Source organism: Mustela putorius, unplaced genomic scaffold, assembly GCF_011764305.1.
Source record: "Mustela putorius furo isolate JIRA1106 unplaced genomic scaffold, ASM1176430v1.1 tig00000929_pilon_pilon_pilon, whole genome shotgun sequence".
In the NCBI taxonomy this organism is placed as follows: Eukaryota; Metazoa; Chordata; class Mammalia; order Carnivora; family Mustelidae; genus Mustela; species Mustela putorius.
The window spans coordinates 4,849,211-4,876,260 of NW_025421520.1; the positions used below are offsets into that span (position 1 = coordinate 4,849,211).

The 27,050-nt window shown below is 38.8% G+C and overlaps 2 protein-coding genes across 17 annotated transcripts in view; both read left to right on the top strand.

Moving 5' to 3' along the window:
- The window catches only part of KMT2C (lysine methyltransferase 2C), a 269,946-nt gene that overhangs the window by 158,535 nt on the left and 84,361 nt on the right, over window positions 1–27,050 (top strand). For 14 of the 16 annotated variants that reach the window (XR_006608481.1, XM_045086329.1, XM_045086334.1 and 11 more), the window contains exons 10-16: window positions 6,186–6,355; window positions 6,810–6,961; window positions 7,717–7,830; window positions 8,721–8,798; window positions 11,513–12,222; window positions 22,504–22,623; window positions 25,096–25,212. Coding sequence is in view for 15 of the 16 variants with exons in the window: in XM_045086329.1 (XP_044942264.1) it covers window positions 6,186–6,355; window positions 6,810–6,961; window positions 7,717–7,830; window positions 8,721–8,798; window positions 11,513–12,222; window positions 22,504–22,623; window positions 25,096–25,212 (1,461 nt within the window). In the remaining variant the exon portion in view is untranslated. The remainder of the gene's footprint in view (window positions 1–6,185; window positions 6,356–6,809; window positions 6,962–7,716; window positions 7,831–8,720; window positions 8,799–11,512; window positions 12,223–22,503; window positions 22,624–25,095; window positions 25,213–27,050) is intronic. The other 2 variants (XM_045086331.1, XM_045086338.1) reach the window with 2 other exon arrangements.
- Window positions 508–6,179, top strand: LOC123393652 (collagen alpha-1(I) chain-like). The gene is made up of 2 exons (XM_045086343.1): window positions 508–2,075; window positions 2,160–6,179. The coding sequence occupies exons 1-2, from the start codon at window positions 1,924–1,926 to the stop codon at window positions 2,602–2,604; spliced, it is 597 nt and encodes a 198-aa protein (XP_044942278.1). The 5' UTR covers window positions 508–1,923; the 3' UTR covers window positions 2,605–6,179.

The following is a 27,050-nucleotide window of genomic DNA, read 5'->3' on the forward strand; positions in this document are numbered from 1 at the left end:
TTACCTACTGGGCAGAGTTATTAGCACATCACCAGCTGAACAGGACCATATTTTAGAAGTATTCGTTCCTGGAAGCAGAGTATTTAAACTCTTAAAGTGAAAGTAGAAGAATAAAACAGACTTATCTTTAATTCTCAACTGAATAAAACTAATGTTTTTTCCTGTTTGGAAGATGTTTACAAACTATTTACTGTGACTTTCCTTTAAATGTTCTCCAGGATGGATCCGTAGTTGATAAGCTTCCTTTGAAATTGTGTAGCAAACTGGTAAATTCTAGACGAGAGCTGGTGCGGCCCTAGCGGTGAATGTCCAGGTTTCCTTATTTGTAAAAGCAGAAAAGGGACTAAAACTCTAAAACTCAGGTTTCCTGTCTTAAAGTGTTTTATCCTATATATGATGCTCCCTCCTTATGCTGTCATACTATACTGAGTAGCAGGGCTTTTCTATCTCTTTATTATTATTATTAAAGATTTTATTGATTTGACAGAGACAGTGTTGAGAGAGGGAACACAAGCAGGGTAGGGGGACATAGGGGAGAAGCAGGGTCCCCGCCAAGTAGGGAGCCCAATGCGGGGCTCAATCCCAGGACCCTGGGATCATGACCTGAACCACTCAGGTGCCCCAGCTTTTCTCTTTAGATGAATTAAGAAGTATTTCTTGATCAGATTTTCTTTTTGTAATATGATATAGATATAAAGCCTCTAGATTCATGGACTGTCTCTGTACACGCCCCAGGTTGAGCTGGTTGTGTTTTTTTAATATCTAAATTTTATAGAACAGACATTAAACTTGACATAAGCTCTTTTATCTTCAATAATTACATGGACTTTTAAAAACTAAAACTAAAACTAAATAGAATTTACAAAGTAATTAGTAATTTTAGCTGACACAGTTTTTCTTTGAGACTAAATTACCAAGATTGGGTTTAATAGAAAAGTATTTTCTCAGGTCTAGTTCAGTGAGTAAGCTCTTCCTTTGGCTTAATAATGCCAATACAGAGAATGCCTTCTGTATTTGTATAAAAATAGTATTGATAATCCCATGACCTTGTTTACTAGTTCAGAATAATCAGAACTCAAAGTGCCAGCAAGCAGCCCTTCGACGTTAGATGTAATGAAGTGTAACTCAGTTAAGTACAGTTTTTGGTCACGAGTGCGCGATCGTGGTACGACTGAAATCTGTAGGAAATGGGGGAATCAATCCAGTTATTCCTAAAATACGGAACATTAGTTCCTCACTTTAAGTTAGGTATGTTGTTTGCCCTTCAACTGTTGTCAGTCGATGTGTATCAAGCATCCTCCGCTGGCCCTCTGGAGGCTGCATCGTTCCCTATGCCGTCCATCTTTTTACCTTAATTTTAGTGTGAAATCTTGCATCTTTTGTACACCCTTGATGGCACTTGGGGCTAACATGATAAATACAGACGCTAAATGCGGATATTAAAATCTGCACTGTGATACCCTTGGAGGTCGGTTAAATTTTAATTTTTTTAATGTTAGCATTTCTATGGAAACTTACCACTTTTCAGAAAACAAACTGCATCTGTGATCTCTGGGTTCTCTCCCCGCCCCCCGCACCGAAACGCGCTCCTGTTACCTGTGCACCGCCCTTCTGGGGGCTTGGCGGGGGGCGTCAGAGAGGTGAGGTGGAGTGGGGTGCCTGAAATGGTCCCTGGAGCCCAGGGGCAGGGGTCAGCCTCCAGGTGGACGCTTCCAGGGCTGCTGGGATTGCAGGCGTGAGGTGGCGCCCGCCCGAGGCTTCCTCCAGAAGCTGGAAGGCGGGAGGGAAGCGCTGGCCGAGTCGGGGTGCGGGTGGTTTGCTGTGCTAGGAAGGTGTTGGAAAAGGGGGGCGAGCTCCCCTGGAGGACCCCGAGGGTGGGGTGCGGGTGGAAGGAGCCGCGGAGGGAGCCGAGCACCTGTGCCGATGCTCCGCCACCCCGACTGCGGGGCACCTGGAACTCGCCTGGTTCTGGGGCGGCGGGCGGGGAGTTCGGCGCGGGCGCGGCCGGAGGGTGGGGGGTCTGCAGGGGCGGGGGCTCCTGCCCGGGAGCGCGAGCTGGCGGACACCGCGTTCAGGTGTGGCTCCGGGGAGGCGGGGCCTGCGGACTCCGCGCTCAGGTGTGGCTCCGGGGAGGCGGGGCCTGCGGACACCGCGCTCAGGTGTGGCTCCGGGGAGGCGGGGCCTGCGGACTCCGCGCTCAGGTGTGGCTCCGGGGAGGCGGGGCCTGCGGACTCCGCGCTCAGGTGTGGCTCCGGGGAGGCGGGGCCTGCGGACACCGCGCTCAGGTGTGGCTCCGGGGAGGCGGGGCCTGCGGACTCCGCGCTCAGGTGTGGCTCCGGGGAGGCGGGGCCTGCGGACTCCGCGCTCAGGTGTGGCTCCGGGGAGGCGGGGCCTGCGGACTCCGCGCTCAGGTGTGGCTCCGGGGAGGCGGGGCCTGCGGGCGGGCCAGGTGCTGCTGCCGGCGGCTTCCCTGCGGTTCCGGTTCCTTCCCGCCCGCGGGCCGGCGCCAGCTCAGCGCGGTGTCTCGTCGTTCTTGGAGCGGCAGGAGAGTCCGGGGTCGGCAGGCTTGTGCGTTTGTGCTTCCATCTCCTCCACGCACCTTGACTTGACTTTTTTCTTCTCTGAAATAGGAAGTTGAATTCGTAATTCGTTTTTCTTACTTTCATGAGGAAAAAAGTATATTTTTAAGACTATAAATTTACCTTTGATTATAGCTTTGGCTGCAACCAAATATGTTGTATTTGTAACTATCTCTGTGTGCATCTGACCTAATCACTGTATCTTTTGGGTTTTAAGTTGTGCTTAAGCATGTTAACGTCTGCTTTAAGTGTATTTAACCCAATTATTTTCTTTTTCACAAATATTTTGATACTTGAAGTAGTGTCTTTAACTTGTAATATTTGTGTTGAAGTCCTTTTTATTTTTTGACCAGCTAAATTCTGCAAGATATTAGTATGTACACGAAATTGACCGCTGCAATTTTCCTGTTTCTCCTGTGTTTTACTTTTTCTTTTGTAAACAATACTAATTTCTAAAATTGTTATTTAGCAGGTAAGTCAGGTCAGTGTTGATATGTTGTGCTTTTGAGTTTTTATTAGTGTAAAGTTACTCCATTGTGTAATGCCTTTGGGGGGGGGCAGGTGGGGGCGTAGCCATCTGTTTTTGTTTGTATGACAATATGGCCTCATAGGGCATTGGGCTACCAGCTGAATGTGATATATTCACATCTTTCTTATTTTGGATCTTTCTGTGTCGTTTTAATTTTTTTTAAAGGTTTAATAGCATTAACTATTTATTTATTTTTAGCATTAACTATTTAGATTAATTTAGATTAGATTTAGATTAATGGTTGCAATTGAAATGCTTGGCTATTTTAAGACAAATTAGTACTTTTGATTTTCTGTGTTTCTGTTCCTTTTATTTTCTGCAGTGACTTGCAATTAAGAATCTTATTTTGTGAATGTTAAGTTATAGATGTTGAAAGTATTAATATTTTCTTCCCCCACTTGCCAGTGAAAATGGAAAAATGAGCAATTTCCTTTTCTTCTCTTTGTTTTAAAACTGAGACTGTAAACCTTCTCACTTTTTCCTTGCAAAATAAAAAAAAAAGTATTTCCTATATAAGTTCCAATCTTATTTAATTCCCAGTCTTTTGGATTCTTGGTTATGTCCCATTAAGGAATAGTAGTTTTTCTGAACTCCTAGATATCTGAAAGAGTCTGTTGTCTTTAGACTACAATAAGAACTTGGTTTGGTATCATTTTGTTTTACAACTTATTTTTTAGGCTGTGGGGACTACCCCCCCCCCCACCACCACCATTTTCCCAGTTTGTGGTATCACATAAGAAAAATCCTGCGCTTTTTTTGTTTTTGTTCACTTAACTGTAATCCTTTTTTTTACTTAAGGGCTTTCGGATCTGTGTTTTTGTCAGTTCTTTGAATTTGCTTCCAGGTCGTCTCTGATTGTGGTTCTGCTGTAATTCGTGTTGCCTGGAACATGCTGACCGCTATCAGTCTCTAGTCAGGCCTCCCAAAAAGGTCTTAGGGAGTGCTGGTTAACGTTGCTTTTGCTTTTGCTTTTTTTTTTTTTTCTTTTTTTTAAATACTTGCCATCTACACAGTCTCTTAAATAACGTTTAGTAACATCTAGATAACTTTGTTTCCTGCTTTTAATTTGTTATCTTGGGAGAACGTCTTCAGAATTCTGAGTTTATTTCTTGACGTTTTCTTTTATCTTTTGTCTTGCTCTCTGTCATAGTCTGCTGTGCTCTTTCGCAGTGACTGAATATGTATAATATTGCCAAGAATACAACTGGATAGTGTTTTTTAAAAAATTCTGTTCTGTCGAAGTATATAATATTGGTAAAAGACTAGGCTGTGGAGTGAGATCTCCACTTTTCCAGTTACTAAATACAAGATCTTTGGCAAATTATTTGACTTCCTTAAACCATTTTTTTTCCTTGCAGAGAATGTTGCTAGAACATACTTCACAGGGGAGTTGGCTTTACTGAGTTGATGCCTGTAAGGTGTCCACAGTAATGTCTAAATTAAGTGCCCCAAGAATTATCCTGGAGTTTTTCATAGGAAGGCTTATTCACTGAGTAACTTGAAGAATGACCCTCTTCCTCTGCTGTTAAATTCTTTCATAGATGTCTATAGTTTTTAGTCATAATTCGTTCATTTATTTAACATTCCAAGACCAGCTGTGTGTCAGACACTGGGGAGGGGCCAGAGATGAACATGGGCAAATAGGTCTGCCTGTGTGGGGGTGTCAGACTAGTGAGGCTGCTCACACTGAAGTAAGGGTCATCTTTTCAGGAACTTTGTTTTATACCATTGTCGGGTAGGTTTCTTTTTCCTGTTTCTCTGTCAAGGATGCTTGTGTGTTGGTATATATCACGAATATTTTGAAAAATATTTTCAAACTTTAGAAGTTGAAAAAAATAAAAATACCCATATGCCATTTACCGTTATCTTTGTTAGGGTTTCAGTGTCATTGCGTGCACCCCTTTTCTCTCTCCTTCTTCTTTCCCATCTCTGTTTTTTGGCCCTGAACCATTGAGGCTAAGTTCCACATACTGTGTCCGCTTTAGCCTTAAACGCTTCAGTGGGATAGGGATGTTCTTACATAATCCCAGTGCTGTTACCAGCTTAATATGTTTACATCAATGTAAGAACTTTCATCTAGCCTGTTATCCATATTTCAATTTCGTCACTTGATCTGACATCCCATATAGCATTCCCCGCCACCCATGTAGATTCCAAGATGTGCTCTAGGGTAAACTTTTGTATCTAGTTCTCACTTTGGACTCTTTTAATCTGGAACATTTCCTGAATCCTACTCTTGTCTTTTTGATGCTGACATTTTTTGAATAACGTTCTTCCCCACATACCTGCGTTTTTTTCTGCCAAATTGAACTTTTCTCACTTTGTCTTTGTCAGCTATTTCTTCACAGTTATATGGAGTTTTGCATTGTTGGCCAGAAAACTGCCAGATGATGATGTGCCCTTGTCAGGGTGCCTCTTGTCTCACCCTCATTCATATGTGATGTGCTTTCTGATAATTCGGTCATGCTGTTGTCAAATTGCTCCATTCCCCCCCCTTGTAATTAATGGAACATTATATGACATTTAAGAAGATACTTAAGATACTATATTAAGAAGATATTTAAGACCATGTGAATATCTTGCTCCTCAAAATGTGCATTTTTTTTTTCCACAGTTTTGGACTCCAGGCCATTTGGAGTGGGTCATGAGATAGTTCTTGAGTTTGAATTCCTGTTTTTAGTTCCTAAGCTACCTACCAGCAAATGAAGTAGTTAGAAGCACCAGTTTGTTTTCACAATCCAGAGTTCAATAGACTTATCCCCGCGTAAGCTATTTTCTCCATAAGCTACTTCCTGACTCTGGGATATGTTTCTTTTTGAAGTTTGGATTGCTGTGTTCTTGGTTTTCTTCCTTCCCTATTTATGTTTTCCTGAAGGTTTTAGTGCAAATTGAATGATGTCTCATCAGATGTTCAAAACACACTGCTTTTTCAAAAACATATACCCTAAATTAGTGTCATGAAAATTAAAGCTTAATGTATAATGTACAAATGTTTCATTGATTTCAGAAAGGTTCACACCAGAACTGCAATACAAATGCATAACAGACTTTCTGTTTTCATTTTTTCTGGTGTTTAGAATTGCAGAATATGTGTAGAGTGTGGCACACGATCTAGTTCTCAGTGGCACCACAATTGCTTGGTATGTGACAGTTGTTACCAACAACAGGATAACTTATGTCCTTTCTGTGGGAAGTGCTACCATCCAGAATTGCAGAAAGACATGCTTCATTGTAATATGTGCAAAAGGTAAGAAGATACAGTTCTTCCATTGAGTTTTTGGTCAGTTCTCTTATCCATGTGATCATCTGTACTACCGTGTCTCTTTGAGTTCCAAGCTTTTATCACTCTAATGATCCTTTGGGTACATAGTGCTGTTAAAGATGAAATTAAATTACATATTTATGAGTCTGAAAGGCATCAGGAAGTGAATAGTCAAAAGACCAGAAATGAGCATTAAAGGGAAATGTAGGGAGGAAATGGTTTAAAAATAAGGCAGTAAAAATTTGTGAACACCTTTAATGACCTCTGAAAATGCCAGTTCCTTTTCTAGAACCTTCACCAATTGCCAACCTCTGTAACTTCACTTCTGTCATCCTTAACCCTTCCTATACTCAGTTCTCAGCAATTGCCTCTTTTTTCCCCTGGATAGTAACTGGTCTTTAAATTAGAAAATTTCATTTAAATATATTTATCACTGCAGATGGGTTCACTTAGAATGTGACAAGGCAACAGATCATGAGCTGGATTCTCAGTCCAGGGAAGAGTACATCTGCACATATTGTAAACACATAGCCGCGGAGCTGGGTCCCTTACAGGCAGGCGACGGAGTGGAGATGGCCGAAGTCACTGCAGGTAAACTTGAGGGTTTTGGGGTGTTTTGTTTTTTTGTTTTGATGTTGTGCCAACCAGTCTCCAATAAAATTATTTTAGTAAAGATGAGGGAATCCTGTGTATCAGGTCCCATCTTGTTCTTAATTTTCGTACTCACTTGAATCCCAGGCCTGGTGTGCCATATTCCAGTCGTGTTCTTTGAACCAGCGGTGCAAAGTTGTCAGCGTTTGGCCACATGACCTAGTTTGTGCTTTATAACCTAGGTTCTTTCACTCCAAATAAGTGTTAGTTTTATAAGGTCTTTCTTAAATGTTAGTTCATATCTTTTGAGCCCAAAATTTTGTTCAGGTAATTTTAGTAGTATACTCTTGTATACATAATAACAAGTTTTTTCATGATAAAGAAAACAGACTGCTTATAGATCGTTTTTCATTTTCATCAATATGAATGGCAACTTTTATAAAGTTCCGTGTTACCGTCTGCAAGCGGTTTAGGTAGACACATTTTAATTACTAATGTTTTGCTTCCAAGATGCCATCTGTATACAGTTGTGAAATGTCCTTTTAAAATAATATGTCAGTAACCTTTTAATTCATAATTTAGATGTTTTTCCATCTATACCTAAAATGTTTGTGGTTGAAAATGTAAAAATGTGAAGAATTCATGGCATTTTGGGTGACAGTTTACCCTCACTATAGCAAAGTAATAATTATTTACAGAGTTAACAAAAACAGATAAACTTACTCTAACCAAAGAATAAATAACATTCTGTTAAGATTATAACAATGAGATGGAAGTTGAAGGACCTGAGGACCATATGGTATTTCCAGAGCGAGTGGTTAATAAAGAGATCAGCGGTCCGGAGTCCACACCTGGAATTGTTCCAGACGGTAAGAATGGTTTTGATCATGGATATAGTTTATTTTCTGAAGAAAATGTGCATGTACAGTGAATATGTGAAATACTGTCCTAAATAAAAATGAGCCACAGTGTGTCACTTAGAAGATTGTTTAGGGAGGAGCTTTCTGGTAAAATAACATTAGAAGTTAATGGGGAAAGGGCGTGTATATATAGCTGGGCTATGATTTGGAGCTCATCATCAATACCTACTTTGGGGGGCCAAGTGATTTTCATTAAAAAGCAATTTATTATTTTATCTCTCTTTAGTTATACTTGTAACTACTAACTAGAGCTCTTACTGATCATGAGATGGTTCATGCTGAGATAATGAAAAATTTATTGTTTTAGATTGTCTCGACGGTTCTGTTGGGGGTGTTTCAGGTATTTCAGTGATATTCAATTAAGCTTTTTGCACCGTTGATAATAGCTATTTCTATACCTGAGGATGTGGAATTAATGAGACAAGGTTGGGGAGAAACTACTTAATTAATTTAATCTTGGGTTCATCTGGCAGTATGGGATTTTATGTGAAACTTTATATTCTATAGATGGAGTATGTACATATGTAAGGCCTCAGATTGTCTGAGATTCAGTTTTGTGTTTAATAACTGCCATGAGAAGGCATATTGCAGAAGATGTAAAGTGAGGAAGAGTAAGACAAAGTTATCTGTAACAATAAATCTTGTCCTAGTGCATGATCAGATTGCTGATTCCATCTCCATCTCCTACTTAACTAGTAAACAGTAAGTGTGTTTTGTGCTTGTGTTGAGAATTGGCATTTGACAGGAGGATAAAAGTCTTACTCAACTTGCTTTTGAGAGAGCAGTGTTAGAGAAATTTTGAGTCCTTGCTAGAGATGCCATGAATGTGTCCTTCACAGCAGTTCCCATCCACACAGAAGAGCAGCAGAAGAGTCATCTCCCAGGAAGTCTTGATACACATGGTCTTCTCGCTTCTGGTAAGTGTGCTGTCCGGATTGATCATGACTGCTATGCAGATTCGAGTCATAATCTATTAAGTTAATTTTTCAAATGAATTATCCCAAAGAATTACTTACTACTGCTGTATACACATTACAGTAATGAAATATTCTAGTTAAGTGATCCTTTTCTTAGAAAGAATTGGCATTGGCTTTCTAAAGGAGGTTGTATTCTCTGTGGAGTTGTTAAATCAAATGTTTGTTATTAAACAAGTGAAAATCAGGGGCACCTGGGTGACTCAGTCGGTTAAGCAGCTGCCTTTGACTGAGGTCATGATCTCAGGGTCCTGGGATCAAGTCCCGCATCGGGCTCCTTGCTCAGCAGGGAGTGCACTTCTCCCTCTCCCTTTGCCCCCACCCTGCCCCAACTTGTGTGCTGTTTCTCTCTCTTTGCCAAATAAATAAAATCTTAAGAAAAAAAATCAGTTAAGGGGTGCCTGGGTGTATCAGTCGGTTAAGTGGCTGCCTTCGGCTCAGGTCATGATCTCAGGGTCCTGGGGTTGAGCCCCGCATTGGGCTCTCTGCTCAGCGGGGAGCCTGCTTGCCTGCCCCGCCCCCCGCCCCCTGCCTGCCTCTCTGCCCACTTGTGATCTCTGTGTCTCTGTCAAATAAATTAAAAAATCGTTAAAAAAAAATAAAAAGAGAAAGGGTAAGGTAAAATCATTATAGAAGATGACTGGTAGAGGCGCCTGCGTGGCTCAGTGGGTCAAGCCTCTGCCTTCAGCTCAGGTCATGAACTCGGGTCCTGGGATCGAGCCCCACATCAGGCTCCTTGTTCAGTGGGGAGCCTGTTCCCCCTCTTTCTCTGCCTGCCTGTTTGCCTACTTATGATCTCTCTTTCTCCGTCAAATAAATTAAAAAAAAAAAGACTACTGGTCGAACATAATAGAACTGTTAGGGATGAAGAGCACGTTTACATTTTTACTCCTTCCTGCCTAGTGTACAGAAAGAGTGTACTGCTGGTCTGCATGTGTGCTGCGCATTTTCTTTCTTTTTTCCAGTGAGTCTTGAGGTAATTGGTCTTCTATTAATCACAATTGAGGCTTCATTTGCCGTTATAAGTTTTTTCACTTGAGTCACTCAAATGAATGGTACTCGCTATTTACGTGTAATTTTCTGTTTTAAAAGTCTTTTTATTGAGCATTCCTTTTCTTTTTTTTTTTTTTTAAAGATTTTATTTATTTAATTGACAGAGATCACAAGTAGGCAGAGAGGCAGGCAGGGGATGGGGGGGAAGCAGGATCCCTGCTGAGCAGAGAGCCCAATTCGGGGCTCATTCCCAGGACCCTGAGATCATGACCTGAGCCGAAGGCAGACGCTTAACCCACTGAGCCCCCCGGTGCCCACCCCTAAGCATTCTTTTTTAATGTTGAGTATTTTTGAAGCATTTTTGTGTGTAAAAATATTTGGATTAGATCCATTATTTTATGTTTTTTTCCTTTATCCTCAACTGTAGTCTTTCAGGGAGTGGGAATAAAAAGTGGGATTTCATTTTGGTATCAGGTCATAGATTAAGTGCAGTCACCACAGTAAATAGTAATGAGGAAATTAATAAGTCTATCAGTGTAACTTAGAAATTACCTTCATAGTATTTGAAATAAGAGCTTTTTAATCTGGTGATCTTACCTGATAGAGCCATGTAGGACTCATGTAAATTGGATCTCTGACTTTGTTTTCAGGCATGGCAGGGTTAAAGGCATAACACATTAGCCCCCAACTTAAAATTTACCAGTTAGTGACTTAGATATTGCTGATATCTAATTTGCTAAGCTTGGACTGTTTAATTATTGATCATGAGGAAATAACAAAGATTCTATCCAAAAAATGTATATGTTAGCAGGTAAAATAAGTCTTTTCTATCTGTGTTCGTTACTCAGTTGAGTCTGCAGAATGAGTTTCAGTTATGTCAGTGATACTTCATTTGAGTTGTTTACATCTGAATGCCTGCTATTACAAAATCGCTGTATATTCTGGATTAGTCTTTACTTTTTTGTTTGTTTTGGCCTAAGTACTTTTATTTATTATTTTTTTATTTTTTTAAAGATTTTGTTTATTGGACAGAGATCACAAGTAGGCAGAGAGGCAGGCGGAGAGAGAGGGGGAAGCAGGCTCCCCGCTGAGCAGAGAACCTGATGCGGGGCTCGATCCCAGGACCCTGGGATCATGACCTGAGTCGAAGGCAGAGGCTTCAACCCACTGAGCCACCCAGGCGCCCCTAGTCTTTATTTTTTAACTTGGATACCTCATGTAACTTCAGTGAGCCTCATTTTTCTAGCTGTTGAAAGAGTGTAACTTTACCTACAGAATTGTTAATCTTTTTGTAATTGTTCAAATTGTAAAACATATATGCTTAATAGAATTCTATTAGAAATTCTGTTTTAAATATTTTTAACAGAAACCACCTTAAACTCTGGGGATCCTATTAAGGTGATGTTTTTGTAGCTTTTCTGGCCTGATCTGTGACCAGTTCTAATTCATAAATCTTGGTGTGTTTTGGTCTTTATTAATTTTAAATGGTTTTCTTGATGAATACCTTCTGATTTAAGTTAGGATTTTAACCATAAGTGTGCTTTGGAAATTCATTGTCTACCTTCTCCCCCCTTTTCCTTCCCAAGTCTATTATTTTTAAGCCCGAAAATTTTTAGATTTTAAATTTATAACTACATTAACATAATATATTCCAAATTTTGTAGAATCCTCCCAAGATAAAATGAATCCTGAAATGGGAAATCAGATTTCTCATGAAACTGATAGTGAAGAAATGGAAATGTCTTCTAAAGTGATACATGTTTGTGAAGATCAAAATGAAAACAAAATGGAAGTGACAGAAAATGTCGACGTCCACGCACAGCAGATCGTTGTGCGGCACGAGGACCCGCGGTTAGAGGACCCCGGAATGTTGACGTCTGCAGAAGAATCACGGCCTCCAAAACTGACCACTGAGTCTGCTGCCGTTCCACCAGATGCCGTAGGGTCCTCATGTGGGGAAGGTCCTGCTTTATGTCCTAAGGAGCAGCCGCCTGTAGAAAGGGTAGAAGAAGAAACAGAACAGAAACCAAGTTCCGGCTCTTCCACTGCCTTTACGGACTTTGAAATGGCTCCTGCCGTCAAGGGCTGCGTGAAAGATGGTTTATGCCAAGAAGACAAACCTGTGAAATTACCACCCGAGACAGAGCTGTCATTTGTGTCTGCCACAGACGTAAGCAAGGCACATGTGTCTTCCTCTCCGCTTTCTTCAGACTTGCCTTCCCATGACCTACTGCACACTTACCCTTCAACCCTCAATGCTTCTGTTGGAAACATTCTGCCGACAACGTATATCTCCGTCACTCCAAAAATCGGCATGGGTAAACCAGCTATTACCAAAAGAAAATTTTCTCCTGGTAGACCTCGGTCCAAACAGGTAGGGTGATTTTAATGATAAGGACAGAAAAATCTATTGGAGCAATTACATAAAATAAGGCGTATGTGGAACTTTGGTTTGGAGGGTTATTTTTCCTGTTTCCAGGTAGAACTTAGATGTAATGTTGACCCAAGTGGCCATTTTTTTTTTTTTAAAAGCTATGATGAAGACTAATTTATTAAACTTAAAGTGATCTTATTCAGAATTCAACTTGGTTGGGACATACAAATGCAACCTATGTGATTACAGTTTCTAATAGAAAACACTTAAATTTTGACATTCTATACCACAGTAACAGTAGAGCCTTAAAGAAGCAGTAAGTTTGAGGTATATTGTAACTAACATTTTTTTTTCCCTCTACAGTATTTGTTTATTGATATTATTCTTTGCCTAACTTTTTAACTGCTTAAGCATCAAAATTTACTAAGAGAGTTTTTCATGGTGCGTTTTTCTCATTTGGATTTTTCTGTTAATTGCTAACTTTGTGACCTCTCCCCCACCCCCAAGCTAGGATTTCCTTCAGTGTTTTCATGGAAGAGTCTTAGAATTGCATTCTTGGTCCTTGGGCAGTGAGGGGAGTTCTTCCCCTGACCTGGGTAGTGTGGTTAAGTTTCAGTTCTTTTTAGTGGAATTTAAGTGAAACTAACTAGAAAACAAAGTGAGACACTGTAGCTAAGATTCATTTATTCTACAACATTTCTACTTTCTGTAATTGTTATAAAATGGCAAGATAATCAAACAGTGCAGTGTTTAGTCACAATGGTACTTTGAAGTTTCAAGTCTCATGATTTAAATTGCTTCCAGTGATTAAAGTTTGACATTCTAGTAGTATCGTCTTGATCTTGATCATCCAATTTTGGAATCGGAAGCAAAGTAGAAAAATAGAATTTTATTGTAATGTGAAAATTAGTCTCCTCTAAATTCCAGATATAGCTTATTCCCTAAGGCGGCCAGCTAACACACCCGAGGCACAGTGGCCGGGTGGGAGAGAACGGTTCCTTGGTGGCAAAGACAATGCAGTGACCCAAGACACTCCTTCCTGTAGGCCTTTCTCTGAGTATTTTCCATGATACTTATTTTATGTTCTCCCAGGAGAGGGTTTTCTTCTCAAACCAGTTCATCTCCTTATTCTTGTTTTCTTTTTTTGAAATAATTGTTAAGTAACAATTACGTGGTTTGGGCTCTGAAGAAACGTTAGCCATGAAATTTCAGTCTCAAATTTAATTTTGGTTCAGATATTTACATTCTTCGAGATAATGCATCATAAATATTCTTGTCCAATTTTACTCTATAGAGACTTCTGTTGCAACTGAGAAACCATTAGGATTATTTTGGTGTTGACTTAATGTCCTAAGATCTATGTGCTTGTGAGTCTGAGTGTGTGTTAATGTGTGTGTGTTTGAGAGCGTCTTCCAGGTTTATCTCATTTCATGTGACTTGTGTCCTAACATTTGTCATCACTTCTGCTGTATTCTCTTTCAGTTCCCAATTCTTGTATTATCCTACTTTCTGTTGAGTTGCCATTGTCTCATTACTGCTTCTTAATTTGCTGCTAATCTCATAAACAGTCCCTAGGCACGTTCAGCCCGTCATCTTGGTCTTCATTGTGTGGCCGACAGCCTTCACTTGGCGACGCGTAGCTCGCTAGTACATTGCTGTTTTTGTGGAGAGTATAGATCGGATAGAACAAGACAGCTCTTTAGTTTTTATCGTTGCTGAGGTACTGAGGTCATAACTTCCAGGGAATATTGCAGTGTTTATCTTTATGTTGGCAGTCCTGAAGTCTGTCACTCGGTTGTATGAATTTCTTTGATGTCAAGAATTCCTGTGTTGTATCTTTGGTTCGTGTTTATTTTGCGTATTCTTGTAGTGCGGACTGGATATAAAATGAGATGGATGTTTATGGCAACGATTGTGATATAAGCAAGATTCTTTGCTGTGTTCTGATTATTAACATCAGTAGAGTTTCCATATTTTGTTGAAGGTTCTCTGGTCTTTAATGGTATAATGAAGCCTGTCCGAACAAACGAACTGCACATTTCATTGGTTAAATTGTTTCATAGCCATCAAGTCTTTATGTTTATTTCAACCATTTTCTAATATTATGTGAGCTTTTCTAAAGAATTCACTTAGAAATTAAATGAATACTTTAATTAGAAACAGAAAATTTGAAAGCTTTAGAATTTAAGGTGTCAGCTAATGATTGGATTATTGAAATGTTTTTTGGAGAAAGGAGTTAGCCAGTAGAAGGGTAGGCCAGTGCTGTCTAACAGGGATAGAATGCAAGCCTCATAGATCTATACTTGATCTTAGCCAAAAGGCTAAGAAGCAATCGATCTAATTTAAAAATTTCTAATAGTCCCACTTAAAAGTAAAAATAAGCAGGTGAAATAAATTTTAGTGTTTTAACTTAATATATAAAAATATGTTAGCATTTAATCTTTTGTATGTTATATAATAAATATATATAACAAAAATATAATTACATAAAAATATGTAACTATAATACATAGTATATGTAAAAATAATTATGCATATGATAAAAGTTATTAATGTGATATTTTACATTTACTTTTCATGCTAAGTGTTCAAGATCTGGTTTCCCACTACATAATTAGAAGTCTTTTGTAGCCTCATGACTAATGGCTATCTTACTGGATAATGCAAGAGCAGACATTTTTAAAAACAGGAAAATTTTAGTTCCAAAAGGAACTACATTTGAAAAGAAATGCCAGCGGAATTAAAGAGTGATAAATTAAGAATGGTGCTCTGTTTTCACTACTTTTAAGTACTGAAGTAGAAATAGTCTACGCCCCCCAGTTGCTCATAGGACATATTTTAATACGGATGATAAAAATGATTTGTTGTAGCAACAACTCATTTTGTATTTTCAGTGTATATTAGATTGTCAGTATAGAAGCCCTACATATGCACACATATATGTTCATGTGCTCTTACATACATACATATGAGTACATATATATGAGTATGTGTAGTGATTCTGGAGTGTGGATGGGTATATCATCATTCTGAGTCTGACATGTCAGGACTCAGACCATGGAATCTATACAGGATTATTTTCCCTTTAGAAGAGATTAATCATTGAAGGTTAGTGTTTTATATTACACTTTTTATGTGGAAGAGTTTAGGTGTTATTTATATATGTTATATGTTCTTCATGAGCTGTTTGAAGTACATCTTGAATATGTGGTTCACAGCCTTACTAGAGAAACAGTAACGTAAGTTTTCCTGATGGTTGTGGATAGAAAAAATTCCTTTTTCTTTTGTTTTCTTTCTCATTTCGACAGAGGATTTCATAAAGATAGGGAGAAGAGTGCAGACATGGGGGAGAAGGGAGCTGGAGCAGTGACCGGCAGCCGGCCCGCTGGACATGGCTTCACATAAACTGTGCCAGTGAACCAGTTGGCTTTTCTTTCTTTCATCCTTTATTGAAGTTATTTTTTAATATAGATTTTAGCATTTCATTTTTTCAGTATTTTTATGGGTATATCCACTTAGTACCTTGGGTTTGGAAAAGTCATTATTGGCCAACTGCATGTTATAATTGCCTGGGGAGCCTTAAAACGTATCAGTGCAATGACCCCACCCTGCGCTAGTTAAACCAGCCCTACAGTCGTCTTTGCCCTTAGCCCTGGAAGTCGAGTCCTGAGTTAGAGAGATGGGCTACTCATTGCTACTTTTATGCATATGACTGACTTCAAGAACTACTCTTTTAAGCAGTGGAAAAGAGGATGGAACCATTTTTTATTTCAACATGTCAAATAACAGTGTGTTTTTCATTTTCTACTTATTTCTCTCATTCCAAAGTTGTATTTATCCATTTTAATTTGGAAAATCTGAGATAATAGTAATCTCAGCCCATCTTCTGCTATTTATCCTATTTGTATCACTTTCTTTTATGGAAAAATATTGGATATAATCACATCACAAGTGCTTCAGACACCTGTGTACTACGTGCTTTCATGATGGTATTCAAAGAAGTTTGTTAAACCTAGGGAATATGTTTTAATGAAATATTTAATATTTCAGTGAAATTTCATAAAAGTGAACATAAGTACTCAGCTATATTTTGAAAACTTTCAAATTCTAGGAATTTTTTCATTTCATTTTTTATTATAGCTCTCTGTTTTTTGTTGCTGAAATCTTATATATGGAAAACTTAGAGATTTCCATTAAGTTCTGAGACTGAAATTTATTGAGGTGTTCTCAGAAAGTGAAATTTCTTCAGTGTATGAAGTTTCCAAGGATAGTACTCTATTAGATCATCTTTTCCATTACATTGTGAGGTGGATATTTTATTTTTTATTAATTTAACTAATTTTATTACGAGCCATAAAATTTTATAACATTCTTGTCTACTGCAATAGCATTTTGAATGAAATGTTTTGAGTTAACAAATCAGTTTCATAATCTATTCCTGTGAGAGAAAAACAAACCTACCGGTCAGTGAGCTGTAGAGGATTGTAGTTTTATGAACAGTCGCAAGTAAGCACTTTCTCTTTTAAAATAGTGGACACCATTTCTGACTTGTAAACAAATCCTTTAGTAAGAGGCACTGTTGATTCTTAAAAAAATTTTTTAAGGCTAAAAAAAGGCATATCTATAAATCATACCGTCCAAATAAGGAGAAGTTTAGTTCTTTATTAAGTTATTTCATATCCAGCTTTAAAATGTTTGGACTTTTGAGGCATTGCTCGCTATAACACATCACAACGGCACTCACTAAAGGGAAAGAAATTACCCCATGTAGTTTGAATTGTCCCTTCCTGGATACCTATTCGGTAAGGTAAAACCTATATTTTAATACTTAGAATCTATTGAGGGTTTCATTAGTAAACAGATACATATTTTGTTTTCTCTGTGGAGAATAAAGGGTGCACTGTAGTTGCCCAGATTATTTTCCACTTACATTCTTCTAGTCTAAATACTATGCTGCCTTTTAAAAAAGTGACTTTTAAGAAGTATTTTGTATTGTTTACATCATTTCTTACTGTAACCGATACCAGGAAGGATCGGCTAATACAGGTTTAGCATGCGGGTGTCCGTCCGTAGTGCAGTTACTTGGATTCAGATCCTTATTTTCCCATTGTTGTCTGTGTGACACCAGGCTCGTTACCTTGCTGACTGTCTTGTTTCTTCATCTGTAAAACTACATCATATGGTTGATGTTGGCATTTAATAGTAACACATACACAGCACCTGACCCATGGCAAGTGGTAGTCGTGCCCTGCTTGCTTTCTTGAGTTGCAGAGTAACGCAGATATTCTGTGAAAACCACGGCTCGAGGAGACAATAATCTGTATTAAACGTAGCTCTGGAGAACCAATCAGATCGACTGATACTTATTTGTACTGAAATGTGCCAACAAAAATACAGGCCTTGGGTGGGTCGGACACCGGTCTCAGTAAATACGGTATGTAGTCGGTTTCTCGAGTTCAAAGCCAAGTAATGGCTGCAGAGATGTTGGAACTGAACAGCCTGTTAATTCTACTCCGTGTGATATGGGCTGCTGGAGAGGAAACCCCGGGTACTATGGAGAAGCAGAGGCACGAGAGGAAACTCAGCTCAGGCTTGTGTGCGGTGCAGCTGAAGTCCAGGAAACACTGCTCTAAATCACTGAGAAGCTGTAGTTTTAAACCTAAAAAATATCTAGCCCTGTCAGTGGCGAGCTGCAAACACGTACAGATCAGAAGCGTCCCTTTCCTCTTGGTTTCCTTGTGCCTATTGTGGTATTTCTGAAGCCATCACCAACACCATTGCTAGCACCAGCCAGATTCACATTCCTGAATTATTGAAGGCTAAAGCTGGTAACAGCTGTTTTTGTACTTTTATAGCATCTTATCAAAGCACTATCAAGGACTAAATTTCTTGTTCCAGTTGATGTTGAACTCAGTTTTGTATATAAGACTTACTTACGTGAAAAGAATTCTGTAAGTCATAGAAATGAGTCGTTTGCTGTTGTGGCTATAATGTACATGAGTGACTGTATGTACCGAAAAGGAATCACAGATGCTTAGGTTTACTGTTTCTCTTGCTGGTCGTCCCCTCTGCTCCCCATCGTTCTCGCTTTCTCTAAATCAGACTCACCCTTCAGTCGTCGCCTTGGTGTTGGGTGAGGCTGGCTGGACCTGAGTGAGGGGGACTTGGAGGTGTGAAGTCTGCCCAGGAGGCCCCAAACCTCTGCCTTGAAACTTCTTCAGCAGATCCGGATACTCTTGGGCTCTAATAATGACATTGATCATATTTAACCACCAGCAACAGGATTGGGCTTCTCATCACAGAAAGTCGGCTTTAATATCCTTTGCTCCACGTGCCATTACTGTTTCCGTTGTATGATTCACCAGGTTGATAAATTCACTCAAGAAGTTGGCCTCAGGTAGAAAGAAGCTTAGTATCAACTTTGTTGGTTTTTTTTTTTTTTTAAGATTTTATTTATTTGACCCACAGAGATCACAAGTAGGCAGAGAGGCAGGCCCCCTGCCGAGCAGAGCCCAGGACCCTAGAATCATGATCTGAGCTGAAAGCAGAGGCTTTAACCCCCTGAACCACCCAGGCGCCCCAGCTTAGTATCAGCCTTAAACAGGTTTTGGGGTCAGTCATTATTGTTAGGATCTAATTGAATCTCTTTTTTTTTTTTTTTTAAAGATTTTATTTATTTATTTGACAGATCACAAGTAGGCAGAGAGGCAGGCAGAGAGAGAGAGAGGAGGAAGCAGGCTCCCCGCTGAGCAGAGAGCCCGATGCGGGACTCGATCCCAGGACCCTGAGATCATGACCTGAGCCGAAGGCAGTGGCTTAACCCACTGAGCCACCCAGGCGCCCCAGCTTAGTATCAGCCTTAAACAGGTTTTGGGGTCAGTCATTATTGTTAGGATCTAATTGAATCTCAACCATACAGGGTTTTGTGGTTTTTTTTTTTTTTTTTTTAAGTTTCTGTAGAATTTGATAGCAAGTTGCTTCTCTTTAGCTGTCTTCATAGCTTAGTTTCCTGATGGCTACATTTTGAAACCTTTCGCTTATGATTCATTTTGTAACAGTGCATTGGATAGATTAGTAATTTTTTTTAAAGTGAGGAAATTCAGGAATGTAGGCTATATCTAATGGGGGAATTAGTATGTTTCATACTATAATGCTTGTTGATGCACTTATGCATCTAAAAAAAAATGCCCAGTGGGAAAAAACAGGCATTCAATAAGCATTGAATAGAATGCTTAACAGTGAACAAAAAGAATAGTCTTTTCTCATCAAGCTTCTAGTCCAGTGGGAAGAAATAAATACAAATGTAGTAAGTATAAATATAAGTGTAACAACAGCATAAACCTGTTTCAGGAGACAGGGAAGTTGACCTCTGAATTGTCTGTGTAAATTCTTTTTCATCAAAGCTGAGATCTGTAGGATAATTTATAACTGCAGTTGGCAATTATAGCTGTATTTTAGTTTTAAGGTCTAAAGAATATATTAGGTAATTTCTTCATTGTCAAAACATCTAAGTATGATCATAATTTTTCTCCAGTTCCTATAAAATTGCACACAATCTATCTTCCAGTGTCTTATGATAATATACTTATTAAAATTCATAATGTAATTACCCAAGCTTTTATTATATAAGTTCTTCATAGCAGTTGAATGGTTTTCTAATTATTCCTGAAATGGCATCCAAACATTCTTGATCTATGGAGCCCTGCATTTTGTTCATCCATGTTCTATGAAGTGTAAATGTTTTTAAAATGAGACACAGTTTTGGCATCAAAGCTAACTTTTAAATTATGGTGAATATCATGTTATCTGAGAGTACGGCTTTTTATAATATGTTTTAAGAGCCGTCTGCTGACATAACATTAAATGGTCCATCAAAAGGAATTTTATACAGTAGCCAAATATTATCAGAGAAAAGCCAATGGAAACATTGAGAGAACTAAATTGAGATAACTCTTTCCCCCACTCTCTACCAGTAAATAACCAGAAACAGTAAAACATATGACCCCAAATTTCAGTCAGTGAAAAGATGCAAAACACCTTGTAAGGTAGAGGACAGCGCAGCTGGAGCACTGAAGGAGAGGCCTCTTCGCAGAGAAACGTCCGAGCCCATAGTGCAGAATCAGAAGAAGAACCATCCACTGGTTCTTGGAGGGTCGCCATTGCTCTGAGTCAGTCCGCCCCCGAGTGGCGAAGAGCTTGGCGTGTTTGAAGGAGCCCAGGGTAGCTGGGGTGGAACAGTCAAGAGGGGGCCACAAGAGGAGGTGGGAAAGAGGCACCAGGAAAGGTTTGCAGTGAAGTAAGGGCACTGGACAGGGTTGAAGCAAGGGAGTGTCTTGCTTGATTGGATTTCCAGTTTTTGCAAAGTCCTTCTGGCTGCTGTGTGGAGAAGGAAGGGCTTGAGGGAGATGCTGGGTGGGGAGAGCCCGGTCGAGCAGCTGGCTGCGAGATTGAATATGCTGGTTTACGGACGGTTTGGATTGAAGGAGTGGCAGGGGAGAATGATGAGGGGAAAGAACAGATCAGAGAACTCTGCATTTTCTGACCTGAGTCTGGGGCCCATTTCTAAAGATGGGCAAGATGGTGAGATGGGACTGAGGAAGGGAGGGATCTTCGATGTGGTGAACCTGCGAGGTCTGGTGTGACGGAATGGGCGTGCTAAGGAGCAGGCTGAAAACCCTGCCAACTTCTCCGAGAACACGTGGGAACTAGAGATGTGAATTCGGGAGACAGCGTCAGCCGAGACGGTGTGTACAGCCCGAATGATAGATCATACCACTTGGGAAGAGACTCCAGAGAGAGGAAGATTGTCCCGGCCGCAGCCCTGGGAAGCACTGAGGCTTTGGAGGTCAGGTGGTGGAAGTGGACAGAAAGGTCAGCTAGGAAGGGCAGAGAAACTTGCACAGGTGTGCTGCCTTGAACCCGTCAGAACTGAATGGAGGACAGTTCGAGTACAGTGAGAAAAGAGAACGGACTCCGGCAGCACAAGGGTTACCCAAAGACCCCGGATGCAGCAGGGAGAAGACAGAGGTGTAGAGGCAAGTTGATCTGACACTGTGAGGTGAGGTCGTTCACCTGTCAGTAAACTCAGGACCGCCACTCATTGAGCTTGACTGTAGGTTAATTAAAAGTGAAACCAGTCTTTTCCTTGTGTGTATTTTTTTTTCTCAAAATACTGTTAACTGCATTAACTATCTACTCCCCAAAGGGTAGTCAAACTCTTATTTTGGTTGGTTATTTAAATTCCTGGTAGTAGTTTTATGTGATTAATAGGCTGCTACTTGTTTGAGAATATTCTAGAAACCTGGTAAGTACTGTGTTTCTTAAGTTTGGGTCATTTAATTGGTAAAAGTTATAGCATGTGTTATGGAATTGCCTAATTCAAAATAGGTTTTTTATTGCTGGACATTTGTTTTGTGTTTTTCTTTAAAATGTTATCTTTGTGGAGTAGACTTTTTTATTTAGGCTCCTTAACATCATCATCAGATTAGCATAGGGTTTTGCTGAATGTGGTTATTAAGAAGTAAAATGTCTTATTTTCATTTGAACTATTTTAATAAGGTACTGTTTCTTGTATAAGTAACCAAGTATCTTAGGCATTTTAATTTGCAAATTTAGGACAATTTGCTTTAACATTTTTCACTGTACAAATTAGCCCCTTGAATGTAATGTAAGGTTAATAGTCCTTAAATAAAAATAAAAACCATACTACCACTTGTGGTCCCTGGAAGGAGGAGTGGTTAGACCTTGGGATTATAACGGATAACTGCATTTTAAGATTGCAAACTGACTTTCCATAGTTCGAAGCGAACGTGTCTGTCGATGCTCGTTCCGATTGCATTTGCTTGCCCACTGCAGCAGGTGAACATAACGTTCGCTAAGGTTATTTCTCTTTTCCAGGGAGTGAAGTTGTTAGAAGAAACTAATCCCCAAGTAGTTTCTTATATATAAGTGTTCATTCTTAGAATTTAATTGACTTTTATGTTTTGGTTCTACAATTACAGTTCATGAGTCAATGTTGATGTCCTATAACCCTGATTCCTCATGTTTCATTGCACTGATATTTCCATCTGAATAAAATATTTAATGTAAATTGTAACTGCAAACATTTAAGCATATAGTCACTGTAAGCCATAAGCTTCCTTTCCCTATCTTGAAGCAATTTGTCCTAAATTTCCATACGTCTGCATTTGTTTTTGCTGTTCTAAAATTCCTCAGTTGCTGGCTTTGACCTTTTACGTTGCTGAGTTTTATACATCTATTTTCTCACCCGCCATATCCTAGGGGGCTTGGAGTACCCATAATACAGTGAGCCCACCTTCCTGGTCCCCAGACATTTCAGAAGGTCGGGAAATTTTTAAACCCCGGCAACTTCCTGGCAGTGCCATTTGGAGCATCAAAGTGGTAAATAAAATTGCATTTACCTTCATGTATCATTTCTTTCTGGTTGGTTTTGTCCAGGTAGAAGTTAAGAATTAAGCCTTTATTTTCTACATAAATGTGCAGATTCCAGAGCCACTTTTTTAATCTAAAAATTTTAGTATGAAGAGTCAACATGCTTGCACTTAAAAATCTGGATTAGGAGGAAATTATATTGCAATTTTCCATGACTGATTTTAAGTGTGAATTTTTAGTAACTTCTTTTTATGGTTGCTTCCTTTTATGTTGTAATTAACAGTGTTTCTGTGGGGGGAAATCCTTGTTGCACAGGCTATAAAGTAATTTAGGACTTGCTCATTCATGATAATCATAAAATTTTGTTGCTTAGAAAAGAACAAAAGAAAACTGCATTAATCTTTATATGCTAATGGAGAAGAAATACCAGAATTGCAGCAGATTTCACTGTCTGCGTTAATAACCTCACAATTATAGGGTCTCTCTCTCATGTCATTGATGGAGGACTCTGCTAGTTCTTGAAGTAAGTTATGTAGTCTGATGCATTTTAGAGGGTAACAATAATGTGAAAAGTATTAGTCATCAAGTTGAAATATTTTACTACCTAGAGAAGATAATTTTCTTCATCTTCTGTATTGAATATTCTGGAATAAGGCTATTTATTTTAGACTAATCAGGGATTTCAGAGGAGTTGTAGTTCTCCGTTCTCTGTCACTATTAGAACTCTTTCAGCTCACTCTGATACGCAAGGTGTTCGAAGTAGAGATTGTTTTAAGACTATAAAAGATGTTTTGACAATTTTCTAGCAAGTACCACCAATTTTTACTTATTCTCACCTGTGTCCTTAGTTGCTGGGAGGAAAATAGATTATTATAGTCCTGATTTAATAATTGACTTAACCTAAAAAAAAAAAATCTTTCATACTTATCAGCGGCAAAACTATCCAATTCAGTCCTCCCTAACCCTTGTTCAGAAAAGCAAAAGAGATCTAAAAGAGCAGTTTAAAAGAGCAAGGAGAGGCAATTTGTAATTCTTAACACTCAGGAGAAAAAAAAGATTACCCCCTTTTTGTTTCTGTGTATCTGTTTTTATGCTCATATTATCACCATAAATTATCAACCTGGGAACTGTTGTGCTAAGTAGGTAATGAGTTCAGCATTTCAAACTACAATAAAAATGATACCAGTTGAAAATGTGACATATTATTTAAGTTATTATGGAAAAATCAGGAATTTCCTGATTATTTTAATTTTAGATACACAGAATATTAAAAGTAAGTGTGGATGTCAGACTTTTTCAGGAACTAATACTTAAGTCTGGATATAAACAAGAAAACAATAGCAAATAACCCTAATATTTATTTGTTAAAATATGAGAGAATTTAATCTATTTCCTATACAATATTTTTGTGTGGTGGGTAAAAGTTTAGATCAGTTATTTGCATTTCAAGTAAAATTCTTATCCAGATGAGTTAAAGCAGGCTGTTTACCTTTTTATTAGCTTTCCTATAAACTTTAAATACATTATTCTCTAAATACTCTGGAAGAGTGAGGTACACCTGTTCAATTCATACAGAGAGCTATTGAATAGTAGGGAATTTGACAAGTTTAAGATGAAAAACATTGTTACACACTAGCAAAAATTAGCTTTCGTGCACTGTAGTAGCCGTGTGGAATATAGCTGAAGAACGTGGACCCTGGAGCTGGAGTGGCTAGCTCTAGATTTTGGACGAGCCACCTTTTTTTTTTTTTTTAAGATTTTATTTATTCTTTTGACAGAGAGATCACAAGTAGGCAGAGAGGCAGGCAGTGGGGGTCGGGGGGAAGCAGGCTACCTGCAGAGCAGAGAGCCCGATGCCAGAGAGCCCGATGCTGGGCTCGATCCCAGGACCCTGAGATCAGGACCTGAGTTGAAGGCAGCGGTTTAACCCACTGAGCCACCCAGGTGCCCCGACAAGTTACTTTTTTATCCCTCAGTGCATTTATCTCTAAAATAGGGTTAATAAAATAGTACTGACCTGATGAGGTAGTTACGAGTGAAAGTGCTTAGACTAGCATACAGCCCTTAGTCAGTGTATGTCAGCTGTTGCTGTAATTGCTGAGGGAACGGTTCGTGGGCGAGTCCTGGTACCTGCTCTGTATCGAATACAAATTGGATGGGGTTAGTGGATGTTGAGCCACACAGGATGTAGGATTATGAAGGTGAAAAATAAGGCCAAGGTTTGCTGGTACAGGGCATTCACAAAAACAGACCCAACATTTGATTCTAAGATCATAGGCATCTTAATGTTTATACTTTTTACGCTGCATAATACATGTTGAAAGATAAAAATAAGCTTGGTCTCTTAATATTTATCATCTAATCAGAATAAGAGAGAAGCAAGTATTTGTGTAACCTTTAATAAAATGTTTTATCTCACATTGGATTTAAAGTTCTTTCGGACTTTTGCAGAATGCTGATTTTTCCTTATCTGTTATGTAGGGCCGCGGGTCAGGATTTCCCGGGAAGCGGAGACCCCGTGGTGCAGGATTGTCAGGACGAGGTGGCAGAGGCAGGTCAAAACTGAAAAGTGGAATCGGGGCAGTTGTGTTACCTGGGGTAAGGCTGATTTCTCATATCCTTTATCTCTGCTATAATCCTTAATTTGTTGACTGGTGATGATCTCATTTGTAAAATTACTACATGGTAAGAGTCATAGAAATACGCCAGAATTTTTATTTTACTCTCTACTTCTCCTTTTTTTCTGAACTTTTGAAATTTTCTTAATATTTTATACTTCCCATCTTCTTTCTCTTTTCTTACTTCCTCTCTCACTCTGATCTTTGTATAGCACCATTCCCGAAAATAAATATGTAACATATTTCCTCCTTTATTTTTTTATAAAAGCAAACTCCTGTTATATTACTGAGCTTATTTGAAAAATTAAGTTGATGGTTTAAGTTCTTTGTTATAATATGGCTCACAGAAGAAACTAGAAATATTGCAGATTACTACATACTTTAAAAATGTCTAAGATTTTATGACTTTAATATATTTTAATTCAAGTTTGATAAGTATTTGCTCATTGGCAAGTATATGAGGCCTTATTTAAGTGTGTACTGAAAAAATCTATAATAATTGGCAAACAGTGGCAAATATTTCATGTGGTAACTTCACTGTTTTACCAAAATCTTGTTTTTTCAAATTCTAACCATCATTTTAAGTTCAGGAGACAACTAGACAAGTAGACAGTTTGTGCCACAGTTTGTATATGTGTTTACCTATTAAAGGATATTGTAGTTGTTTCCATTTTTTGGCTATTAAAAAAGCTGCCAAAAAACCCCCTGCTATGAACTTCTATGTTTAGGTCTGTATGTGGACATATGCTTTGTTTCCCCATGAATGAATGTCTACAAGTGGCGTGGCTGGATATATGATGGGTTTGTACTTAGTTTTTTAAGGAGAGGCTGCTTTCCAAGCAGGGTGTGACATTTTATGTTTGCAAGAGTGCAGGAGATGCCTTTTTCCTCCATATTCTCACCTGTGCTCACAGTGGTTAACCTTCCTTTCAGCCACGGCAGCAGGTACATTAGGAATATCCCATTTGCATTTCTCTCATGACTAATGATGTTGGTCACATTTTTAGGTGCTCATTGGTAACATTTTTTGATAAAGTCACTCTTCAGATATTTAGTACATTTCAAAAATTTGAATAGTATTTTTAACTTGCTCAGTTTTGTGTTTTATGTATTCTTGTCATGGTAAAGAACTTGATTGGTACAGCAAAGCTTTAATTTTGATGAAGTCGCATTTATTAATTATTTTCTTTTATGATTGTGCTTTTGGTGTCTGAGAAATAATTGCATAACCCAAATTTACATCTTCTAGATGTTTCATGGTTTTAGGTGTTATGTTTATCTATAGGATCCAGTTTAAGCTAATTTTCATGTATGATATGAATATCATATCTATATGAATATAGATCAAAGATCATATTTTGAATACCCAGTTGTTTGAACACCATTCTCTGAATCGCCTTTGTTACCATTCCTAACCATTAGTTATCTGTATGTTTGTGGATCTGAGTATACTGTGAATACTGTGTATACTGTGTTACACTGTTGATCCATTTCTCCATCTTTAGGCTAATACTACACTACATTCAATATTTTTACTTTACTATTGAAATCAGACAATTAGTTTTCCTGTTTTGTTTTTTTTTTTTTTACACTTTTTCAAATTTGTTTTGGCTGTCCTAAATCCTTCAAGTTTCTATATGAATTTTACCATTGGCTTGTCAATTTCTGCAAATAAGCCTGCCAGGATCTTGATTGGGTTTGCATTCAAACTATAGATCAGTGTGGGGGATGTTGATATTTTAACTGTGAAGAGTCTTTCAATCCATGAACATTGTGTATCTCTCTGTTTTCTTTTTAAATTGTCTCAGTGATGTTCTT

Bases quoted from the DNA above. Each gene is read 5' to 3' on its own strand.
- LOC123393652 (XM_045086343.1), top strand. From the start codon at position 1,924: ATGCTCCGCCACCCCGACTGCGGGGCACCTGGAACTCGCCTGGTTCTG. The intron at 2,076-2,159 runs GTGTGGCTCCGG...CACCGCGCTCAG, and splicing joins CTGGCGGACACCGCGTTCAG to GTGTGGCTCCGGGGAGGCGG.